Here is a 25,219-nt window from a genome sequence, read left to right as displayed (position 1 = left end):
CAATCAATATTTTGTACAGATGAAAGCAACCAGTCCTGTACCCACAACTGCCGAGTCAGCCAATCACAGCCTGAGAGCTCGACTGGATGCCCTTATCGGTTCAGATCTTTTTATGGAGCACAGCCAGTTCAGACACAGCAATGGACTGGATGTCTGTAGGGGTCCATGTCAGTTAAAGTATTCTGTATTTATCAATACTCTATCTTGATTGGTCAAAACAGGTAGAAGTGTTGATATTACAGCATATAACCATGGGTTGGCACGTGTAGATATTCATATGCCAATAGCCTTAAAAAAAAAAAAAAAAAAAAAAAACAGAGGAATTTTCACTCCGGTTCATCTCTTGGCTTGCAACACACCTGGGGCGTGATGATATTAGAGTACGTCACACACCCTGCCGTGCCTTATTGCTTCCGTTATAGAGCCCTGCCACATTCCATAGAATTTCAAAGAAGTAGGATTAGTTTCAAAGCAGCTGGGTGCTGTGAGTTGAAATCCCCTGGCTGCTCAAAGATTATTTAATCACCACAAACAATCAAGGCAGTTGTTCATTATTAATGCCAACCATTTTCATTTGACAAGATTTTCTCTAAATATAGGTCAGCGTGGTACAGAGTCATTGGTTTCAATATCAGAAGACACTTCTGCATTACGGAGCACTGTCGGGAAACTTAATTGTGGCTTTTAGCAGCAGACCAGGCATGTGTTGTGGTAATGGGTGACCTGACTACAATATCCTTCTCAGTAACAGAAATGGGTTCATTAGTTTACTTTTAATTAACCCTTAAGATTAATACTGTACTCTACAACCGATGTAATATTTGGTGCGCATTGTTCTTATAATATAACATGGCTGACTGGTTATGTGTGTTGGGCTATACTTTAGTTTCGTAAAGGTAATGCAATTATTTATTTATTTTTTTTAAAGAAAAGTCGTGTTTGGCAACAAAACAGTTAAATGTGGAAGTTATTTTACATTTTATTATGAAAAACAAAAGCTTAAAGACTGCAGTACGGCTAGTGCGTGGTCACTGATGGTTCCTGATCTAAATCCTAATACATTGACCTGGTTCTTTTTCCAAATATCATGCATTGTGATACTGATCTGCCCCTTTTCAGGAGGCCCCCTAATGATACTACAATGTAAGCTTTTCAGCCTTTTTAGTACATAACTTAATTCTTATCATGCCAAACACTGTATACGTCAGTAATTAGGCTGGAATTAGTTATATTCCAGAATGTGTCCTTCAGAGTTGGCTGATTTAAATCAAGTTGATTTAAAAAAAAAATCATTGATTTTAAGCCTTTTTTTCATTTGCTACCGATTTTTATATAGTTTCTCAAGGAAAAGACATGAAAAGTATGTTTGTAAAAACAACACAAATATTGTAAACTCTTACTGTCTATAAACTAAAACTCTTAGGGCAGTATTCTGATCACAGTGCAAATGCGAGTGCAAGTGTGAACAATGCTTTCCTCCGATTCTGTGGCGCATAAATGGAGCGAAGACGGGAAAAAAAAATAAATACTATATTGTATTCTGAAGACATGTCTTGCCCCACTATATCATTAACATTTTTCGCTGAAGCGATGCAATGGGGTCCCAAATAGACAATTGAGCACTGTGTTAAGACCTACTGAAACCAGGTTTATTTAGTGGTGCAATCAGGAGCTTTAATAATTGAACACACTATAAAAAGCAAAGTAGTCTTAAGTAACAACTGCATGTGTTTGGACTGACAGAAAGAGGAAATCAAAGAAAGAAAAGTAAAGGAAAAGAACGACTGGGATGAGAGGGGGATTTTTCTCTGGCGTACTCCACCACTAAATTCTTGTAGTTCACATATTGCAGATCACATTTAGATTGAGTCATTTAGTTTGGTGTGTAACTGTTCACAAACCACCATTTCCAGCATCCTTAAATTTACAGTTTGGAGGTACTGTAGAGCTACAACTACAGAACTAGAAAAAAAAAAAATCCATATTTAAAAAAATAAATAATAGATTTAAATAAAAACAAAAATCTAAAAAATCTCCAACCGTGGTGCTCTTTATGCCTGCATGCAGTGTGGCGTGACGTGTTCACTGTAGAGGTCACATGTAGATAGTCACTATAACTGTAGTAATACATGATGTAGTACTTCCTTCTACACATAACTGGAATCTTCACAAACATTTTTGGCACAAAGATCAAATTCCACTAATACATACTTTGTATATTGCAACATGTCAGCAACATTTCTGGACCAAAATAGGTTTTATAGGTGTGATTCAGCAAATATTTTGGACTCAAATATTTATGGCTTTACAGTATCAGATCAGTTTGTGTTATGTATCTTATGGCCCAACAGAGTCAGAAGCCAAAATGTTAAACAGTCTATCTATATTATCATTGACACTGTGCACAAACTGTGCCCAAATGTAAAAGATTTAGAAAAATAAGACCATGCGCAACTCTACCAAAAATAGTTTTCCGTGTGTTTTATTTACCACACTTTTGAAGCAGGAGTGTTTTTTTCATTCGAATCTCTTGCTTTCCCCTTGTGAAATTGGAAATTCTGCCGTAGAGAAGCAGAGCAGTGCAGTGCCTTGGCTTACTGTCAGCTACTTAAAGCTGCACACAATCCTACAGTCATGATCAGTTTTAAACCAAAATAAAATTCAGTGGTCTCTGTTGACCCCATTCTTTTGTAGTTGTGTCCTTTTATGCAATTTTGTTATCCAATAGCATGTATTGTTGACAGTCTAGTGTATTACACTGCCTGCAGCGAGTGGGGTGGTGGGGGGGCTGTGTGTGTGTGTGTGTTTTAAATAATAAATGCTTGGTAATTGGATCCCGCTAAGCAGCGAATGGCAAAATAACACAGATTACATTTCAGTGTAGCTCTCAAACTTAACGGACCGATAATAATAATATTAATAATAATATTAATAAAAAAAAATTAAAACCTTTGCATAGTGGACTGGCTCTGCAATAATGGAAATACCCAAACTGCAATGAACAATGAGTAAGCAAGATTCGCAGGAAACAGACTTTTGCTGTCCGGTCAGTGGTTCTGACCTTACACCCTACTAACATATCAGTGTCTTGATTCCATTATTATCTGCATTTAAATAACAATTACAGTAATTGCAAGGTGATCCAGATCCTTCAGAACATACACTCTTAGCATAACATGCCAATACCCACATCCATCTGCTACCATATTTGCATTGACTAGATGAGAAAAGGGGCTGCTCTGAGTGACCAAAGAGCGTTCTGCTGTATATTCATCAGGACTGAGTTACTGAAATATATAGTCAGTGTGAAACATGACTGCATTGTTAATGCTGCCATAACCATTAAAACAGCTGCGCATAGCATGATGTGTGTTGTGCTGAAGTTGTTTCAATTACCGTAATAGAAATAAAGCTTGCACAGTATGAATGGCTGCTGGCACGGTAAGTCTGCTGGCCTCTAAGTGTTCGTACATTATTGAGTTGACCTAAAATAGAGCTGCAATTGAGAAATCTGCCTCTTTAATGGCATGAAAAGCAACATCTGTAACACTGTAACCAGGACCAGTGCTGTGTAGCTGTTTATACTCCTCTACAGTACAAACAAACGGTAGTGGAAATGTTTCTAATTCAGTGGTTGGATATTCCTTGCAGTTTATCTGAACAGTCCCCACGTTACAAATCTGCACCCGCAAACATGCTTCTTGGGGTTTACCAGATTCTTCAAGTTTTAGGAACAGACATGAAAAGATGCAGGGGTAGCTTCAGTTCGGATATTTCCAAAACGTAGCATCTAATGCTTGAGTTAAGGATTGAATTGTGTAGGGTAGCCTTTAGGCTACGAATACAGTATGTTGCACAGAAGGCCTGTTTGTGAAAGAGGGGATGACGCAGTGGAAGAGTGATATGTTTTGTATTTTTTCTGTGTGTATATCTGTTTGCTGGAATTAATTATATTGTAGTGACAAGTTTATTATGCTGTTACTGGTGTACAGAAATAATTTCTAGACCGGAGATCAGCAACAACATTGTATCAGGTTACAGTAGGGCTGTAAGACAGAGCTATGTGCCGTACTCTAGTCATCTGAGCCTAGTTTCAGTGTTACTTAGAGTATCAACACACTTCAACGAAGGTAGGATTTTTTTTTATATACTATTGAAAATGTATGTATGTGTGTTTATATATATATATATATATATATACACACACACACACACACACACACACTGTAAAGTATTAAATTACAGTTAAGACCCCAGTTAACCCTAATCCCAGTGTTTTTAAAGATCCCAGACCTCCATGTGCATGCTTAGTTTGGTGCTGAACATTAGGCTGTATCTTCAGGGTTCTATCAAGAAGCAAGTACTTTCTTTTATTTGTCAAGGAAGATGACCCATATAGCAGAGCAGTGAATATCCGGAGACGCAACGCGTTCACAGGTGTGCCCTGTGTGCTACAGTAAGCATGCAGTGCTAGTGAATAGGTAGGTCAGCACTGTATTAGCCAGCACTGACTGACAGCAGCTGGAGTGTGACAGGCTGTATTAGATCAAAATGAGGGGAAAAGAAAATCTGTGAATGGCCAGTCATATTCTGAAGGGGCTGAAAAAAAAAAAAAACACATGTGTCCTGGCGTAAGCACTGTCAAGCATAGTGCCTGTGAATGGAACAACTTAGCTGCAGCTTTTTCCATGTGCAGGTCCTGATCAGCATAATTACAACAAAATGAGGCTAAACTGCTGGAAAACACGGAGGCCAATGGAAACTTTAAAAATAAATAACAACAGAGTACAGCAGGTCTTGCACACAGGTTCTAAATCAGCCCCTATGTACACTTCAGGCATTGTTAATGAACGTGTAAATGCAGGAACTCCATCTGATCCCTGGGATGTTTGCTGTATTTTAATGAAGTACTATAGCAGTGGAGCCTTGTATTACAGCCTGGGTAACTCAGTGAAAGCACACTGGCTCTTGCACTTGTAAAATCAGTGTTATCAAGCATTCAAGGCTGCCTACAAAAATACGTTTTGTGCCTTAATGTTGTCAACAAATGAAATTAGCTGACTTTTGAGATCATGCGAAACCACTGTGCAGTACGTTACAGTGCTCATCTAATTTGGCTTGAAGGCATGATTAATCATCCTTTTATTAATATGCACTGAGACAGATCTTGTATTATTTTAACTGAATGAGACAAGTTACTGAATGAATGTCCGTACAGGGTGTCTTTAAATTCCATATTTTATTTTTACACATAAATACATGGTGACAAGCAAAGCAGCTGGCTAATGTTAAAGAGAAGAAAATGTACAACTGAAAAACTGCTGTAGTTGTGCTAACATTTCTGTACCATGTTTAATCAAAAACTGATCCGTTTTGTTGTATTCCTAATATTTTCTTCTGTTAATTTATGATCACATACGTGCTATGGTCACCACAGTAGCTATGCTTCATCTTAGCAGATCATCAGTGTGGTCTATTTAAGACAGTATAGTAGTTACAGACGAACTTGGGACTGCATACATTGTACAGGTACCTAGAGTAATTTCTTAAAATTCAAAGGGGATGTAAAATGAGCCAGCCACTGATTGACACTGTGACCCTGAGCAAGTCACTTAACCTCCTTGTTCTCCATACTGTGGATGAGATGTTAAATCAATGTTCTAGTGTAAGTGACTCTGCATGTAATTCACAGTTCACAGCCTACCTCTGTAAAGCGCTATATGATGGTGGTCCACTATGAAAGGTGCTATATAAAGATAATATTATTATTGTTAGATTTTTATATTATTATTATTATTGCCCCTGGTGGCTAGTCAAGCCACATGCACTCTGATTGATGAAGTAACATTTTTACCAGCATGCTGATTCCTTTTGAACACTGCGTGGAGTTTAATCTCTAAGAAATGGTAGACAGTCAGGATAATTCCAGAACACTTAGACAAGCCAGTCTTTCCTTTTTACACAAAGGTGAATGGGCAAATGTCTCCAATATTATATTGCTCAATACTGGAGGAGAGAATGCTGCAATTCATTGTTGGTATATGAGAACATGGGAGAGCTCATTTGTTACTTATTCAACTTTTTTGGGTGTTGTCTTTGGTGGGTTTAAAGCAGCATGATCTCATGTACCATTCACAAGAAATAATCCATCATCATTGTTTTTCTCAAAACTGTCTCTGCTCCAGTGTTTGACCTTATTTAGTGTTTTGTCTAAAGTATACTTTTTTAACAGTCTCTTTGAAGACCTGCATGCCATTTGAAGGGTCACATGAGTTTCCCATCACTTATTATTTTCTATTTTAAAAATACATTCAGTAAAACATTGCAGACCATCACAGGCACAGCCCTGGAGCCTTGTAGACTATTTATAGGGATTCCACTCTGGAAAATGGCATTCCTGAAATAAGCTGGGAATGGTGGAAAAGTGCAACTTGCAGCCTCAGAAAAATTTATGAGAATTTCTCAAGCACCATGTGATGGGCCACAGCAGCAGATGAGAATAGCCTGGGTTGAAACTGGGACTTGGACTGAATTTTGGATTTAGTAGATTTCACACTTATTGTGTCCATCAAGCATTTTTTATAATTTAGGATACTGTCTACAGTGCAATGCAGTCTAGAAAAAATCAGCCTACGGGTTACCAGACAGATGCAGTGATTGACCGCAGGAGCAGTTTTGAGACCGGAGTCAAAAGTATATTATCTGGCACTGTAGGCACTGCAATGTCTTGTGTGGATCACAGTAACCAGCTTTAAAACATTTTTTGCATCATTTGGCAAATGCAGCTGATTTTATATTACTTTGCAGAGCCAACACCAGCCCTGCTCTGAGCTGAGGCACATTTGCACATTGCTGGAAGGCACAACTCCAACTAAGAAAGTCTGTTGCTGAGAGTGTTAATACAGTTTTTAATGGAGCTGTGCAGCGCAATAAGCAAATCTAACTGATTCAGTGTGTACAAAGCTTAAATCCTTTTGCAGGTGTATTGTAAAGAGATTACTAGAAACATCTGTCTTTAAGAAGCAATACTATATATATAGTTTTAGAAAGTGATTTGAGTATCAAGTTCTGATAAGCAAGTGCCCATTATGTCACATGTAGTTTCAGTAAGTGCACTAGCTTTGATTCCAAGCAAACCACACATTTGTTTTCAATTTTTTAGTTGAATTTAATGCCAGTGCATTGTGTGTATTTTTACTTTTTGTGTTAAGGACCAGTTTCTCCCCCATATTCTGTCTTGTCTCAGGACAATGCTCCCCAGCCTAATAGCAACATCTGCTGGGAGAGATAAGTGAAAGCCTCCAACCTCACTGCTGTCTTTCAGTGCAGCTCCTGGATCAGTAGTGGAATTTTCTGTCTTTATCATTTTAAACTGAATTAAGATAAATTTAGAATATGGAGTGGGGAGATAAAAAAAAATCTGCTACTAATGACAACATTTGTCATGTACATTCCAGAAAGGATGATTTTTTTCTGAAAGTTAATTCAAAGCAGGTACAGTACCGCTGGCCTTCGCTGCTTCTATTTCCAACTCTTTTTGACCTCCTGATTGCTTGGTCCTGTGCTCGAGGTGGAAGACGCTGGCTTCTGTTCCCAGGGCTGCTGTCTCTGTCTCCAGCGCACAGGGCTGTCGGCGGGTCACTGGGCTCTCAAACACTAGAACAGATAATTTCCACTCCATCTGAAAGAGAGAGAAATGTAAAAGTAGTAGCAGCTGAGCTATTATTAGCCACTGCATGTTTTTGTTTGAAATATTTTTGGTATCGAAGGACATGAGTCTGATTTTTTTTTAAATCTAATTTGTGGGAAAATGGAAAGTATGTAGTCACTGTTATAATGAGGAGTTAAAGCATTTCAATAAATGCAATACCAAAAGTTCACCCTAGCTATCCTTGATTAATCTTTAATTGATTAAAGTCAATGACACTTTCACATTGTTTTTTAACAGTACTGGACAATAAATTCAGTAAATCTCCATTAGGGTTATACACTTGCCACTCAAAAGAGCTGTGTGATTGCTTAGGCTTTTCATGCCATGTTCTCGGACTTCATAAAGATGTACTGCAACTGAGACCTGTGTTAAATCTGCTCTGCTTGTATAAGAATTCATCCACTGTTCCTCCAGGTTATTTTAAAACAGTAGTGGAACATTAACCGGTCTCTGATTTAATGCTAGGAGCTCCCTGATCTACCCCTGTTTCTTACTCCAGTTTAGTAAGATCCCAGTTAAAGTGTCCCAACTCAATGCTTTCCACTGCATGATGCGCACTGGCTTCATACCAGGGCTTATCACCTTAAGTTCCTTGCTAGGTAACACTGCGTGACTGTCCTGCCATCTGGAGCCTTCCCACCCGTGCCAGCATTCACTGTTTACTACAAAGAGAGCTGAGTGTCAGGAGACAGGCTGGCCACAGCTGAAGGAACTGTCTTATGAGTGGAGAGGATTGTCTCTGCAAGTTCCCTGCTGTACAGTATATGGACTGCCAGCACTATTTCCACAATGTGGTGCAATGCCTCTTTGCTGCATAGAAGCAATTAGATGTTTGTTGCAAAACAAAAGTAAAAAAAACAAAAAACAAAACAAAACAACTTCTTTCAGCTATACGCTGGAGTAGTGTTGGGACGATAATGGGATTTTTAACCGGGATAACCAATTGAATGTGGTATTATAACAAATAAGTATCGTTGAACATTTTTATCGCGGTGTCATTGAATGTTCGATAATCGCCCCAGCACTACTGTGGAGTGTACGGCAGGTGGGTCATTCTGCGGTGGTGGCACACCGGCTATGATTAGAGAGCTGTGTCCTGTTTTCTCTTCGTTCTCCAAGGTGTTGATGCAGCCACAGCAAAACAAAGTGCAGTTAGTAAGAATGGATGTAAAAGAGTGAAAACAAGAAAGCAGGAGAGAGACTGTCACGAGAGCCCACCTGACTGACTGTCCCTGCATGGTATTCTGTAGCACAGGAACGCACAATCACTGATTTGCTTTTAAGATTTTATTTTAATGAGCAGCTATTAATGTTCATGGGAACACTTGACTTCTGCAGACTTACTGACATTCCCCACGCTGGCAGAATTACTGGAACACTTAATGTATTTACTGAAGCAAACACAAAATACATTAACTTTGAACTCTTTACCCAGACCACAACAAAGTGCTGCGAGTACAGGGATGCATAGTGAAGGCGGCAGGGGCTGACGTACCTCTTCTCCACCCACATGGTCACTGTGCCAACACTTCTTCAAATCGGGGGTTATTTTTCCAGGGTGTGATCAGTCCTCCTTTACAGGATGTGAAATATATATTTTTTGCCTATCAACAAACTACAGTAGATAATGGGGTCTATTCAATTGTCTAAACCTGGGGCAACTCTAGATACCAACACCGTTTAAAGAATATACATACAAAGTTCAAATGTCTTAACCATTGTTTTTCCACTAGCATTGCTTTAGATTTACAAGATTGACGGTTTCTTGAAATGCCTTTGTAGGTGTTACATCAAAGCTCATTATTGTGGTGTTCTTTACAATTACATTTCTGTGTGTGTGTGTGTGTGTATATATATATAATATATAATATATATATATATATATATATATATATATATATATATATTATATATTTGAACATTATGTTTGTGTTATCAATTTATTTGTTTTTTTTGCTGCAAAACTGAGAACTGTGTCTTCACCTGTTAATATGGGGTTCCAACGTGTGCATGACTGCACTGAATCTTGAGTACATGAGTTGCTGACATTGAGTATCTTGGCAATGTGGTTTTGAGGACTAGGCTTGGTGTAAGTCCCTACAGATAAAATCCAGAGTCCAGGGGGGTTGGTATTTAAACTATGCCTATCTGCATTTAAACGGGTAGCTCCAAGACAATCAGATTACGCAGCCGTTACTTTGGTGAGAATAGCACCCAAGTGGAATGGAAACTTCATTTCGAGTCTAATATTAGCCCCTGCTCTGGAAAATTCCCTTTAAATGATCACAAGCTGAGAATAGGAAAATAATTTGTTTTAACGTTTTGACAGACAGCATTCACAAGGAGGGTTTAAACGGATTACTGTGGGTCCTGGGAAAGCAGATGGGGAAACTTCTGGGATTTCTGAAGAACATTTCTTTTTTTGTCATGTGTCCAAATTTTCACAATTAATCGATTTGTACTGTGGATATCAGTTAATGTATATGAAATATAATTATATAATAACGTTTTTAATAGAGAATGTATTTGAATTAACTGCATCTGATTCAGACTGCTTTCGTGCAGTGTTGCCTGTATTACTAAGGGTAAAGTGGTTTAGAAACAAAGTGTCCTTTACTCTGGTGTTAATACATTGCTGCAGATGTCAATAAAGGTGTTCTTGCCCATTTTAAAATAAGATCCCCTAACCCAAGCCCAAATCCTAGGGCTCTGTATTCATATTCTGGGTTCTATGGCATGTATATTGCATATATGGGATCCTCCAACCCCTCTGTCTAGTAGTGACACCTGCTGGACGAGGCAGGTCTGAAGACTGGTTTAAAAACTTTACCCAGACCACAACTATTGAAACTATTATCTATCAGTAAAAGTGAAAAGACTCCAGTTAACATTTTACGAGGAGCTTATGTAGTAATACAAAAAAAGCATATGTGTTTTTTAAACCCATTAAAAATTCATTTATGTGTATTAGCATATGGCTACAGCATCAATAAAATAGATGTATACATTGCAAAAAACTATAACTGCTGTCATGTTATGTGCTTTTTCACCTACTGGAACCCCAACCCACATCATTAGGGGTCCAGGAAGACTGATCTGTAGTAGAATGGCGAAGCATTTTTTTCCAGTATCAATCAATCAATCAATGTTTATTTTAATTGTGCCTTTCATAGTGGACCACCATCACAAAGCGCTTTACAAGATATTGAGGAACAATGTATACATTAAATACAGTGAAATACATAATACATTATATACAAAGAGTAAAGAAAAAAAAAATACCTGTTAACTCCTGCTTATCTCTCTGTCATGTTTTTTTCGCAGGTAAATCCCACTTGGCAATTGTCCAGCGTGTGAATAACGAGGGGGAAGGAGACCCTTTCTATGAGGTGCTGGGCATCGTCACCTTGGAGGATGTTATAGAAGAAATCATCAAGTCCGAAATCCTGGATGAAACAGACTTGTATAGTAAGTACCAATACCAAGCAGGGTTAATGTTGTGGAAGAGATACTCCTTTGCACTAGCACTGTAGACTCACCGCCATTTGACAACAATACCTCCCAATGTGCACATTGTTTAAAAACTTCTATTACTTCTAAACGTTATACTCTTATAGATGTTCCAACTTTCAGAAGCATGGCCCTTTAAAGATTGTTAATGATGATATACCTTTGCGCTTGTCAAAGAGGAGGAGGGACATTCATGTCAATCCGTGTATTTCTCACTCGTGAATATATCTACAGACTCCCATCCTAACCTTCATTATACCCCGACTTCATCACAAAGAAATGTGTTAGGTGCTATAACTAATTGTAACTAAGATCTGATCTCTATCATTAACCATGTCAAAGCCCAAGACCTGAACTGTGATTTGTGACGTCTTAAAAAGCAGAAACTCCCATTTCACAGTATTACTGTTCTCTTTAAATGTTATTACATGTATAAGGTGTGTGTGTGTGTGTGTCTGTGTTGTGTCTGTGTCTGTGTGTGTGTGTGTGTGTATATATATATATATATATATATATATATATATATATATATATATATATATATATATATATATATATATATATATATATATAATCACTGCCCTATATATATAATCACTGCGGAAGCAGTTGATTATATAGATTTAATAGTTTTTTTTTGTATTTCCGCTACACCTACAGCTGACAACAGAACGAAAAAGAAAGTCACCCATCGAGAAAGGAAGCAGGATTTCTCAGCTTTCAAGCCGACAGACAATGAAATGAAGGTTAAAATATCACCCCAGCTTCTGCTGGCAATGCATCGTTTCCTAGCAACAGGCAAGTTCGGCTTATCACAGCTTGAAACCTCCTGCTCTGCTCTCTATGGCTGGGGGCAGGGCTTCTGCAAGATGGTAGCTGGGGTTTGGAAATGAGCCCGCGCCGGAAGTGCTCTGTTCGCCTGATTTCAGATCAATACGCTGATGTCCCTGTGCAAATAATTACATGTTTTAAGCTTGGACTACATTCCAGTTCTTTGCAATGGAGAAAAATGTATCTTCTAAAAATGCTTACAGAAATGATTGATTGGTTACACAGGGATACAGATATGATGCAGTGTGTCAAACTCGTGTTCATAACATAGATCAGTTTAATCAGATTGTAACTTACCTATCAATCCATCAGTCTGTCAATGTGTCTTAATATGTCTCTTAAATGATTATATTAATATATATTACTTCAATATATATATATATATATATATATATATATATATATATATATATATATATATATATATTATATTTTATTCAGAGTCTCTACATTTAAATGGATTCTGTGGTATTAACAATTTGCTTCATGGAAATAAGCTAGGCTATGAACAGGAATAAACTAATCTTGTATAGGCATTACTGTTCATCATTTTATATTTTTCTTTTGACTCAAAATCAGCAGTACCAATGTATGTTTTTAATTTCCCTTGTGACTAACTTTGCAAATGAAGCACAATGTATTTAAAGCTGTGTGAAGGAACTCTATGAATGTTTTTTGGTGTCACTGTAAGCCGCATTGCATATTTCCCAAGCTCTGTCTCTCGTGTTATTTTTGCTTTTTTTTTTTTTTTTTTTTTTTTTTTTGCTGCTTTACCAATTCCTTGATATTTTGCATAGAATAGAACTAGATTCCACAAATGGAAGTACATTTCAAAAGTTTGGAAGATGGGAAGGACTTTTTTTTTTTGTCATGCAGTGTTAACCTTGTAAAATTGTTGCAAATATAACACTGGGAATGTTCAGAAACAGATTCAGCTTGATCAAGGCTATGTTAGTGAAAGTTAGGGAAGCCTCCATACCCTTGTCCCCTGCGCTGAATTAGAGTGTGTTTGTGTGGTTCTCTCTGCAGAGGTGGAGCCCTTCAGTCCTGCCCAGATGTCTGAGAAGATCTTGCTACGGCTTCTCAAGCACCCAAACGTCATCCAGGAGCTCAAATATGATGAAAAGAACAAGAAAACTATTGAGCACTACCTCTACCACCGCAACAAGCCTGTGGACTACTTCATTCTCCTCTTACAGGTCAGAGGCAGGGGGGTGTGGGGCAGGCATGGGGTGAGGGCAGCTGTGCCAGCTACACGTTGAAAATCCATTCTCTTTTCTTGTTAGCGTTACTGACAGTATGACTGCTCCCCCTTTTCATTTCTCTTGCGACTCTTTTTGTTTTGTTTTTTTCACTCAGCACCAATGATAACATTGCTAGTGCTAAAAAGAAAGTAGATTTTTCAAATCTAATGTATTCTAAAGCTGTTTTGAAAATGTTTAAAAAGGGGGAATTGATATTGTGTCTCCTTTTTAAGATGCCAATGTATATACAGAGTTCAGTTATATTGCATTTATTTCTTAGCTACACAACATGTTTCCCCACAAACAGCAATCGTAACGTTTTCTCTTTTGAATCGTCTCTGTCACTGGGTTCTTGATACCTTCTTTGTTTTCAGTTAGTTTGATCTTTGTGATGTGTTTTGTAATTTCGACATTGTACTACTCTGTCTCCAGAGCTGCTCTGAGGCAGACAGGACTCTAGAAGCAACAACAAGGCCCTGCATCAATATACTCTGGTCTCTTTGTCTCCTCTACAGGGGAAGGTAGAGGTGGAGGCAGGGAAGGAAGGCATGAAGTTTGAAGCAGGTGCTTTCTCTTACTATGGAACGATGGCTCTGACAGCTTCCCCAGGTACCATACAGCACTGTTAGTCAGTGTTCTGACACTATGCTTGCATGTATCATTGCATGGCCCATACGGCTCAAAGGTATCTGATCTCATTTATGTGTGTAAGGCTAATTCAGAGTCACACTGGATATCCACTGCAGTGTATGTTCAGTATTGTTAAGTGTTTTGTTCACAAAGGCTGCTAGATAGACGGATGGATTAAATAGTCATGTGTATATGTAAAATGCCCCTCTAATTCTTAAAAAATCAGTTTTTCAATAAATAGGTAATATTCTATGTTGGTACAACTAGTATCGTATACTATTTGTATAACTCATAGGTACTTCTCTTTTTATTCCAAAGTTGCTGCATCAAATTATATAGTATGACAAGCTGATTATTCTATCAAATATATAATGATTCCCCTGACTTTAAACAGCATTTCACCTATATAGTTAAATAATACAGTTACTATTGGTTGTATGCATAATGCTGGCATCGGAGCTAGTATATTATCAATAACTAGTTTCGTTTTGTGATTGTATCAGCTAATGTTGGTTTTTGTAGTCTCATAGGATTTGAGAGACCCCTAGTGGTTACATTGAAGCAGTGCACTATTGTTAAAAAAAAAAAAAGCCACTTCTACATTTTTAGGAAATAGTTTAGTTTTTTTGTAATGTTTGCAATGCTGCCCCCTTTTCACTGAAAACAAGTAACAGTGCATGTATGATTAAATGCACCTATTTACATGTATTTATCTTTTCTTTAACATCATTAAATGTAATTAAGTCTGTTAGCAAATTTTAAACTGTTAAACCTTCATGAACCTTGAAATAATACTTGAACCAGATGGCTCTGGTTCTTAGCCCTTAATAGCAGAACCTCTCAAGGTCTTAGAAAGGTTGTTTGTATCTGCTGGATGCTCTGGGGGGGTTGTTATCAGGACTGGCAGTTGGGAGGGTATTGTGAAATGAGCTCCTAGGTAGTTATAGGAGAGGAATCCTCTAATTTCATTGACAATTCAGATGTAGTGAAGGATTTTGGGTCATCAGCAGGACTTTTTCCTGGTTCCCTAGATTCCAGTAGAAACAGAAGTCCTGGACCAAGAATTTGTAATCACGTCAATTTGATTAATTAGATATACTGGACAGTAATTGTAAGTGAATGAGACTTCAGTTTTTGACCTTGTGACAGATACTTTTGAATGTGTGGCTGTAATAATCAGGCACTGCGTCATGTTGTTTGAAATCCTATTAAATATCCTATTTCCTGGTTCTACCTCCTCTTGCTTTCACTGCCGGGGGTGACGAGGTGGAAGCGATGCAGTGATTCAATCTGTTCCGTTTCCTCTGCTCACTGGTTCTCCTGTTTCTTTCTTTCTCTCCAGTTCCTCTCTCCTTGTCTCGTACATTTGTGGTCAGTAGAGCTGAATCATTAGCAGGATCTCCAGGTACTGCAGTTCCCATCCTTCCACTGGTCTGTTATGTAATGGTGCCATCTTTAAACACACTTCAGTTTATTTAACTAATCCAACATGTTTTGTTCAAACTAAATTAGTATGGCATATATTTGCTTTATTTATAGCCAAGTAAAGTGTAGCTAAAGCTTACTAAATGTGGAACATCTTTTCTTTATATATAGTCACACAGATTCCTTTTTTATGTTTCCTTTCATTGCCTGCAGATTGTTTTCTAACTGTTGCAGGCTTATTGTCTTATCTGACAATAAGTCATGAAGTTGAGGATTTCCTCCTGTAGAGAATTATCAGCATGCTGCCCTTGCCTGCGTTTTCATCTGATTTCAAATCTGTTGAGACTGGTTTCAGTGATAGTCTTCAGTGTCATTAAGATAACCACAGCGACCTCAAATCAAGTAGCGCATTCCACCGGCGTGCTTTCCAAGGGATTGCTTCCAAGGGTACAGATGTGATGCAGTGTGTCCAACTCAAGGCGGACATCTACTGTATATTCTCTATTGACTTTTTTTTTTATTTTAATTGTTTGAGATATATATTGAAGGTATTATAGTTTATTTTCTATATATTTATTTTAAATACATATATCATGTATAACATATTATCTCTGAGAAAGGACAGTGTCACTGTAGGATAGCGTGGATAACAGCTCAGTGCCTCGTGAAGTGCATTGAAAAATGCTTCCATAAATACCTAATGTTATTCAGAATACCTATCTATGACATAGTAAAAGTGCTATGACCTTGTCTTGTATGGTACAAGACTGTCTTCTCAGCACAATGGGGTTTTTTAAGTTTCTTTTTTGTCTATTAACTTACTTCAGCATAAACCATCTTCAGTTAAAAGAAGAACAAGGTATACATATTTTCTTAATAATTGCTTTCCCTTCTCCGCTACTGATACTGTTATCTCCTTCTGTCCCAAGAATCTGCTGAATCCTCTGAAACTTTCAGAATGTGCATCTGCATCCCCTCTAACTAGAACTCTTGCATCATCCGTTGATGATGCGGTGACCCTCTACAATGCCACCCTTACTCATATCATCGACACTGTTGTCCCGCTTACAACCAGAACCATCAAGAAAGATTGAAATTACCCATGGTACACCTTCAATCTTCGAGTGCTTAAGTCTTCCTACCGCAAGCTTGAGCGCAAGTGGAGGTCGTCTGGACTAACAGTTCACAGAGAGATCTGGACCGACCATCTCGCAAGCCACAGGCATACGCTCACCCCAGCCAGGGTGAAGTACTTCTCTGAAAACATAACTTTGGGACATGGTAAATCCATTGTTCTCTCTAAGATTGTCCATTGACCAAATCTTACATCCAGCCACTGACAGATCAATCTCCCGTTCATCCTCCTCTCTTACCTGTCATGATTTCTCCTCTTTCTTTTGGAACAAAGTTGACAACATCTATTCTACGCTCTCCCACCACAAACCAAGTTTACTACTTGATCATCTTGATGCTCCTCCAGTTGCCCCTCCTGCCCTCTCCTCCTCTCCTCTCTCCATTGCTGATGTCTCTAGCTTACTGTTGAAGTTAGCTACTGCCACGTGCCCCCTGGACCCCTGGCCGACTAACCTTGTCCATCTCTGTGCTTCTGATCTTGCTCCATCCATTATGCACACTCTCAACTCGTCCCTGTACTCTGGCTCGGTTCCTGCTGCCCTCAAGCTTGCCCAAGTTGCACTGGTACTCAAAGAACCCTCCCTCAACCCGACTGACTTATCTAATTTCCAGCCCAATCTCCCTTTTCTTTTCAAAACTCTCGAAAGGGCTGTAGCCAGTCAGCTGATGAAGCATCTCACGGATAACAATCTGCTTGAATCTCTACAGTCTGGCTTCCAGCCGCATCACAGTACTGAAACTGCTCTGCTCTGGATTGTGATGATCTGCTTAGTGCTGATGCTGGTGCTCCTTTTGTGTTTGTCCTCTGTTGGATGTCCTCTTACCTATCCGGATGCATGCATTGTGTTCTATGCTGGACGCAGTGTTGTCGCAAACCCAGTCACTTGTTGTATCCCCCAAGGATCCGTTTTTTGGCCCTTTCTCTTCAATATCTACATGCTTCCCTTGGGTCACTTCATCAACCAACACAGCTTCATGTTTCACTCCTATGCTGACGATACCTGCTTTACTTAAAACTCGATCCTGGAAGTCTTTCTGCCATTATCCGGCTTTTGGCTTGCATTCAAGACATCGAGGCCTGGATGTCTGCCAATTTTCTTCAGCTGATCACTAGGAAATCTGAACTCCTTCTAGTAGGATCTAAAACTCAACTTAAGAATCTCAATATAGCTGCCCTGAACCTTGGAAACTGTCTGCTGCCTTCCCCCACAGTACAAAGCCTTGGTGTACTTCTTGACAGCAACCTCTCCTTTGATGCCCACATCTCTTCCGTGGTCAAATCTTTTCTACCATCTTCAAAACATCTCCAGAGTCCGTCCCTACCTTTCTTAACCAGATGCGGAGATACTGCAACTCTCTATATGGTGGTCTCTATATGGTTAAATCAACTCTCAAGACCCACCTGTTCTTACTTGCTTTCCATGCTGTTTAAGCCTGATATCTGCTATTAGCTGCCATGTTACTGCTAGTAGTTCATGTATTGTGCTACTATCATGTATTATGCACTGTTTTTTTTTTTTTTTTTTTTTACTGTATGTCATGTATTATGCATTCCTCTGTATTTGAAGTATTATGGATTTTCTTGTTGTTACTGCATCTTGTAAAGCGATTTGTGGTGGTGGTCCACTATGAAAGGCACTATATAAAATAAAAATTGATTATTTGATAAGAATTTTACCACTCCTTTGAAAAATGGTTTATGTTTGTGTTTTCATGTACTAGAATTGTTGTCAATCGAGAGTTCTGATTGGCATATAAGAAATTACAATTTAACTCATAGATTTAAGGCACTATTTAAATCTTCTTCAACAAGTGATGGAAGAAAATATTCCCCAGCTGTGCATTGCAGTTCTGTATGTTCAGTATGTTCTTATCTGATGAGAGAGGGCATAGCCGCTGCCCATCTCTGTGTCTGTCCCTGAGTCCAGGGTCAGCTCAACAGCATGCTTTGGACTGAAGCTCCAATTCCAGCCTGCTTCATAACCACCCAGTAAGATAGGCACCAAAAGGCAGTCCCACTTGGATGTGGAAACTGGAAAATAAGTGTTAGTGCCCTGCTAGGGTTGGGAGTGACGGCAGCAGAGTGCAGAAGGGCACCACGCTTCATTGGAGTGAGCTGCTGCCCCCACCTAAATATAGCTTCCCATTTAACAATTTTCCATTTGCCACAATGATTATTAAATTGCTAAATCACACTTGTCCTGCTCAGATCTCTCCAGCTCAGAGGAAGGTTTGTGTGCTTCTCTGAACCGCACAGCTTTCGGTTTATTTTCTTTTTTATTCTACTGACTCGTTACCAGGATTATATACATTCCATCCAAATTGCTGTTTTAATGCCACCCTTGGGAAGTCCATTCAGGGTTTCTATAAGTAGTGGAAAAATTAATCTTTCTTTAATTAAAAAAAAAAAAAAAAAAAAAAAAAAAAAGTCTTCTGTTTGGAAGAACCTGTTTTTTTTTTGTTTTGTTTTGTTTTCCATAAAATTCAGCTGAGTTACAGCATCTCCTGCTCTTGTCTTGGTTTCAAAGTTGAAATATATGTCATTGTTTTCTGTTGTGTAAAATATGTTAAGAAATCTGTTTGAAATATCAAATGTTCTAGATGGTGTCTGTTTTGTTACCTGATAAGTTACACTTAATTGAAATTATTACTTTGCTGCGATGGGTATTTGCATTAGACAATGTGTTTCTTTTTTTTCCTTTAGTTTAAACACCTGTTTGTAAAAATTAAATAAGTAAGAAAGCATTTTTGGCTTTTTTGGTGCATAAAGTGGTCCAAATCTGAAAGGATGGGAACACTAAATATTGGTATTTTTGTGTTTTTTTGTGTTTTTTTTATTTGTTTTTGGTTTTTTTTACCCAAGTATATTAAGTATCATAGCAAAATAAAATAAAAACTGGTATGAATTCCAGGAACACCCTAAAAACGGTACCATGCCAACGCCATTAGTAATCACACGAAGGTTAAAACAGGTAATGTTACATTAAGTCACTCTTTCCTCTGCAGATAATAAATCTCCCCCGCGGCCCTGCGGTTTAAATCACTCGGACTCTTTGAATCGCAGTGACCGGATCGATGCCGTCACACCCACACTGGGGAGCAGCAACAACCAGCTCAGTGCCTCCTTCCTGCAGGTGTACGTGCCAGACTACTCTGTGAGGGCCATTGCAGACCTGCAGTACGTCAAGGTGAGGAGAAGACCGACCTTTCACACGCTCTCTCGCAAATCTCTGTCCAGGGCCAACTCACTAATGCTATTTACTGCCTTTGATACAGGTCTGTCTCCTGTTTGTTTTGTTGTGATCTTCCCTGCCTTGAATTGTGGTGGTGTACTGTTAATAGAAACATTTAATTGGGAGCATGGTTGAAGTTTCTTTAATTAAATTAGCAAAAATATCATTTTAGTTTTTAACTGCAGTGGGTCAGTAATGTTTTTTTGTGTGTGTGTATTTAATTATCTGCAGTAGAACACATTTCCTCGTTGTTATTTGTCAAAAACTGTTACTGCTGTGTGAAAAAATAGCCTTTCAGCCAACCAAGAGGCCAGAAGGAGTGGCAAGACTACTTGTGTATTATTATTTATTTATTTATTTATTTATTTTTGCTATCCCAATACAATCCTAACTTTTTTTGGTGGTCCAGTATACAGTATTAGTCAACCCTCTTGGCTTTTCCTTCAGGAGCATCAACTAATCTGTGTGTCAACCACATAGTAACCTTTTCACTTCATATTGCTGCAGTTTGCATGTCATCTCTGTTGTAGGACATAGCATTTGATCAAACCATTTTAAACTAATCCCCCAGTTGGATGATTGAATAATCTCATGAAACTGATGGGTCATGACAGTTTTCTTGCTAATGGATCTTAAGTGCAGCTGTTCTGTCGTTTTTTTTCCCGGGGAGTAGGTTACCCGTCAGCAGTACCAGAATGCTCTGATGGCTTCACGGATGGACAGAACTCCTCAGTCCTCGGACAGTGAGAACATTAAAATAGAATTGACTCTAACTGAGCTGCACAACAAATTGCCAGATGAGACGGCAAACCTGCTCAACGAACAGAACTGTGTTGCACACAACAAATCCAACCACAGTATGCACAACGAGGGCTCCATTTAGCAGCGGGACAGCACGCCGACACCCTCAACACACAGCCCAACCCTGCGCCCCATTGACTCCTGTGCTGGGGAGAAGGCGGGGGGAACTGCAGTCATTATGCGCATTTACATACGTACAAGTCGAAAGTCTCGAGACCAAAGAGCTTGTGGTCCCTTTTTCTTTGGGGATCAGTGTGAGAGGAATAAAGAAAACTAAAGGTAATGAAAGAAATAAAAAAAGGGGCGAGTCAAGGATAAAAACTAGAGTGCAGGCTTTTACTTTGAAAGCAACTCAGAACCATGTTTGAATTTCCACTCCCAGCTAGGAGTAAAATATGCATTATTTATTTACGATTGTTGTTGTTGTTATTTAACTACATTTGCAGTGGACCAGCTTTGTAAAGCGTTGCCTGTAATGACCAATATGTCATGGCCCTCTGTTTTGTTTTCTACGCTAGACTACGTTTAAAAAGGCTTTTTTCACATGTTACTGGCCTATATTTATTTGGAGCACAGCTATTATTAAGTTGCAATTGTGTTTTAATGGTTAAGTTGTGACATGTCAAAATAAGTCAATAAAGAGGAGAACGGGTTATTCTAAATCAACATCTTTCACAAACACTCTATATTTTTTATTCTTAAAGCCTGTGGGGGGGGGGGGGGGGGTGGAATATATATTTAACAAAGTTCACTAAGTTGCGAGCAAAGGGATACCGCATGCAATTCTTCTGATTTGACCTCAAAAACACCCCCCTTATGAAAATCTGTAAACCTTCCTTTCTCTTATGTTGCTATATTATAGAACTGAATAACACAGGAAATAAATAAATAACTGGGAACTAAGAGATTCTAATAATAATAATAATAATAATAACATTTAAGGTAAGATGCTGAAATTACCACAGTTTTGAAGTCCTCTGAAAGTCCAACTGTGAATATCTTAAGACAGACTCTGACTACAGGTGCCTTAGACAGAAGAAACATGTGAGAAGGGTCCTAGGAAAGCAGAGACTTTAGAAGGAAAAACTTTCCAAAAACCTTCAAAGTTGTGTAATAATATTTTGAAGGATTACTGTCTAGTTAGCCCCTGTGTTTTAAATGGCTATTAGTGTCATTGTAATCTCATAATTTGATACAAATAGCTGGACTGCCTGTGGACTGCACAGCTTTGTCCCAGTAGGGTACATTAAGATTGCAGAGAGGTGGGTTTTTACAGCCCTGTCTTGCAGAGGTTCTGATTCTCAGATTGTTTTTAAATGTTTTACAATGTCATGAATCAACTTGTGCTCTTTACTGGAAACCCCTAAAGTGTGTTGTAAAATATGTATCCAGGGACCGATTTCACTTGTAATTGATTTATTTGTTATTTTATTAAACTCTTTTGTTATTGGCGGAAATCCTGTTCTTCTTAACCTTTTTTCTGCTGTTTTCAAAGAAAGGACTGCATTCTTAAAGACCAGTATTGTGTCTCTTGTGTTACCAAGATCATCCCATTGTTCAGGGGTTCCCTGAGGTCTTGGGGGGGGGGGGGGGGGGGGCAGAGGTCTTTGGCTTCTGTTCCCACAGACTCATGGCTTTGGACATGGGTGGTTCACCACAGCTCTACAACTGGGTGAGTTGGGGTGAATAAATAAATAAATACCCATTTTTACATGTGCATTCAATCATCAGTTTCTCAACACTGACTGGGGTGGGGGGCGGTATGGGAAAGCAACCATTCTGCTTTAAATTTGCAGTTCTAGCTTAAGCATTTGGAACTTGTACATGAGTAACAGACACATGGTTTATCTTGCTCACCTGTTGTCGATGAGTAACTAGTCATTGTGGTCATAGTTTATTAATCACGTGTATATAAACCCAATTAACAGAGTGTTAACCAGTTTTCCTCACATGCTGCTATAGAGTGAATTGTATTGTTCTGTATGTTCCCTACTGTTTCGTGTATGTGCTGTTGATGATATTGATGTTATGACTCCATGTGGTTGACAGAAGAAGCGCTGTTTCACTCTGGAAATCAAAATCCTGTTTTGGCAGCACTGCCAGGACCCAGGTAGCTGGAGTGGTAAAGAGGACAGGGGGTTTCAAATGAAGGCAGCTAGTCTGACTTTATCACATGTTAATATTAACTATTAACCTTAGTTCACAGTTCAGAGAGAAACTATTTCCAGCTCACGGCAGATTAACCTAGATATGTAGGTGTTTGTATGAAACCCTTGAGCAGTAAACAGTGGCTTTCACTTGATAAAGCAAAGAAGCCCTGGTAAGCATTGCTTAAAAAATGATACTTTCTCAGCTAGTATAGTTATTAATTGATACTGAAATTCTCTAGTAGATCTTTTAAAAAGAAGTGTTACATTGTTTCAGTTTACCTTGCCAGGTACTGTGCATGCTACACTATGCTACTGCCTCCATCTCCTTTCCTCTGATGGCCGCTCTGGTTCTCCTCTGGATCCCGTGGTCATATCTTTCTAAAAGATAGTGTTATAACCAGTAAGCAAGCAGAACCCTTGTATTTGGATACTGTAAGGACCATATTTGATGGGAGATAAGATGGGAAAAAGAACAGCTTCATATGCCACTTGATGTCCAAGCGGTGTGACAAATGCTTGTTGAGTGAACTTGCAGTTAGCTGCTTTATATTTCATTTCCTTTTTTGGGACGACAGGATTAATCTCCAGCTGCTTCTGTCTTTTTGAGGTTGATTTTCTCAGGTTTATTTCCCTGTAAATAACGTTTACTATCCAAACACTTCTCTAAGGATTCTCCTGAAGACTATTCTTTATTATCTGTAAAAACTGAAATTCTGCATGCAACTAAACACTTAGAATCATCAGTTCCTTCAATGTTCTTTTTGGTAAAAGTCTGTAAACCTTTTCTAGTTTTATTGTAGATAAAGAACACTTGAAAAAATGCTAAAAGCTGATAAAAGTTTTAATGCATGTAACTGACTAGTAATTAAATACTAGTATGTTTTTAAAAACAAAGCCAATATTTAAGCCTATGTAAAAAGCAGTTGAATACGAGTGCTGCAGTCTCTTATTCTGTTTTGAACTTATGTTTTTATATGGTTCTTTACAATGAACACAAACTATCCGTTTCTCATTTCTAGCATTTTCCTTGATTAGTCTCGTCTTAACATAGATTAGCCTGTTCCATCCTGTTCCATCAAGTATGGCCATTCATTGTATCATATTGTACAGAAGAACATTTCAGAAAGGTAGTATTCTGAGTACAGAATTCAGAATTGTATATATAAATCTAAAATGATGCACAGTTGAGATGAAGTGTACGTTTCTAAAGCTGATTGTTCTTTTGAAATTAAGTTTATAATTATTTGAATGACATTGTAGATTTACAATCTCCTATTTATTTTGTACCTGATTTATCTGTATATTTTGTGATTTTCAGTTTAAGAGAAAACGCTTTTTTTGTTTGTTTTATTGTTTATCATTCTTTTTAGGTATAGTATGATTAATTATTCTCTCATTTCTGACATTCCACTTTGCTTGTTTGTACTGTGTATTCCATTAAGGGTTGGATTGATAATGTGGCTTGTAATTTACCCAACTACTGTTATTTAGAATATTGTAGGTATGGCCAGAATTACACAATATTTTAAAACTGGGAGGTATACTCAAGCGCCTAGTTACTGCTGCCAAAAAAACTGTATTATTGGTGGTGCCAGCAGAACACATACAAAACAAGCCTTTTTAACACAAAACTAATATAATATATTTTGCAGTATTAATTATAAACAGTACTGAAGTTAAACACAATTCATTAACTGATAACAGCGTTCATACTACTGTATGTCAATGTGAAAAGATGCAGTTGCAAATTGATGGTTTCTTTGAAAACCGATTTAAAGTCTAAAGGTAAAGCGAATCAGTGTTAGCCAGAAGTCACATTCTGTTCTGTATAGTTTGTCTAAAAATCATGCAGCATCGCAATAAAATGGCAAATAAAAAATAATCTGGTCACCAGTAATTGTTCAGTTAAGTATTCAGGCTGTACATTTACCCAAAAATACATTATGTTACAGCTGCTTTCTGCTAAACAGTTTTAATCACATTTTGTTGTTGCAAGTTGAAAACATATTAACCTTAAACATCTGTGCCTTTTGATATTGTCAACAGAATGTTTTAGGATGAAGTCTTATGCAATCCACCCCTTACTCTTCATATTATAGTTTTGTACATGATGCCAGATCTTTCTCACTGTCTCTGTTACTGTCCTACTGTTTTCCTTGAGCACTTAAATGTTGGTTTAAACAATCATTAACAGGGTGAATGATAGATAGGGTGGCTTAAAGAAGAGAGACTAACCTCTGTGGCCTGAAGCTGGATTATGGAAATGGTCATTTTATACTTTATAAAAGGTGATGACTTCAATAAAGAAATGATTCATAATCAGATATGGTGTTTGTATTCAACAGATTTGAAGTAGGTTTGGGGAGCTGATGATGAGGAGGGGGAGCATAATTAAGCGCTAGTGCCCATCGATGAAGGCTCTACCTTATAGTCAATCAAAGATCTTTTTTTTTTCCACAGAAGTGCAGTAGACTAATTCTTAGCATGCTGTGCTGTGCCTCCTTGAGGGACTGTTCCATTCCAATTGATTCCTGCCTTTATTTTCAGAGT

General features: G+C 38.2%; 1 protein-coding gene across 3 annotated transcripts in view; it reads left to right on the top strand.

The window, feature by feature from the left end:
• Positions 1–21,976, top strand: part of LOC121321910 (metal transporter CNNM2-like) — a 46,659-nt gene extending 24,683 nt beyond the window's left edge. Inside the window, exons 2-8 of one of the 3 annotated variants that reach the window (XM_041261294.1) lie at positions 11,036–11,179; positions 11,882–12,019; positions 13,082–13,251; positions 13,812–13,905; positions 15,269–15,331; positions 19,492–19,673; positions 20,392–21,976. In XM_041261294.1, the coding sequence (XP_041117228.1) occupies positions 11,036–11,179; positions 11,882–12,019; positions 13,082–13,251; positions 13,812–13,905; positions 15,269–15,331; positions 19,492–19,673; positions 20,392–20,601 (1,001 nt within the window). In that variant the 3' untranslated portion in view covers positions 20,602–21,976. Of the gene's footprint in view, positions 1–11,035; positions 11,180–11,881; positions 12,020–13,081; positions 13,252–13,811; positions 13,906–15,268; positions 15,332–15,564; positions 17,153–19,491; positions 19,674–20,391 lie in introns of those variants that run through there. The other 2 variants (XM_041261295.1, XM_041261296.1) reach the window with 2 other exon arrangements.
• Positions 21,977–25,219: the final 3,243 nt, after the last annotated feature.

Source organism: Polyodon spathula, chromosome 10, assembly GCF_017654505.1.
Source record: "Polyodon spathula isolate WHYD16114869_AA chromosome 10, ASM1765450v1, whole genome shotgun sequence".
Lineage (NCBI taxonomy): Eukaryota > Metazoa > Chordata > Actinopteri > Acipenseriformes > Polyodontidae > Polyodon > Polyodon spathula.
This window is presented reverse-complemented; position numbering and strand designations above follow the sequence as displayed.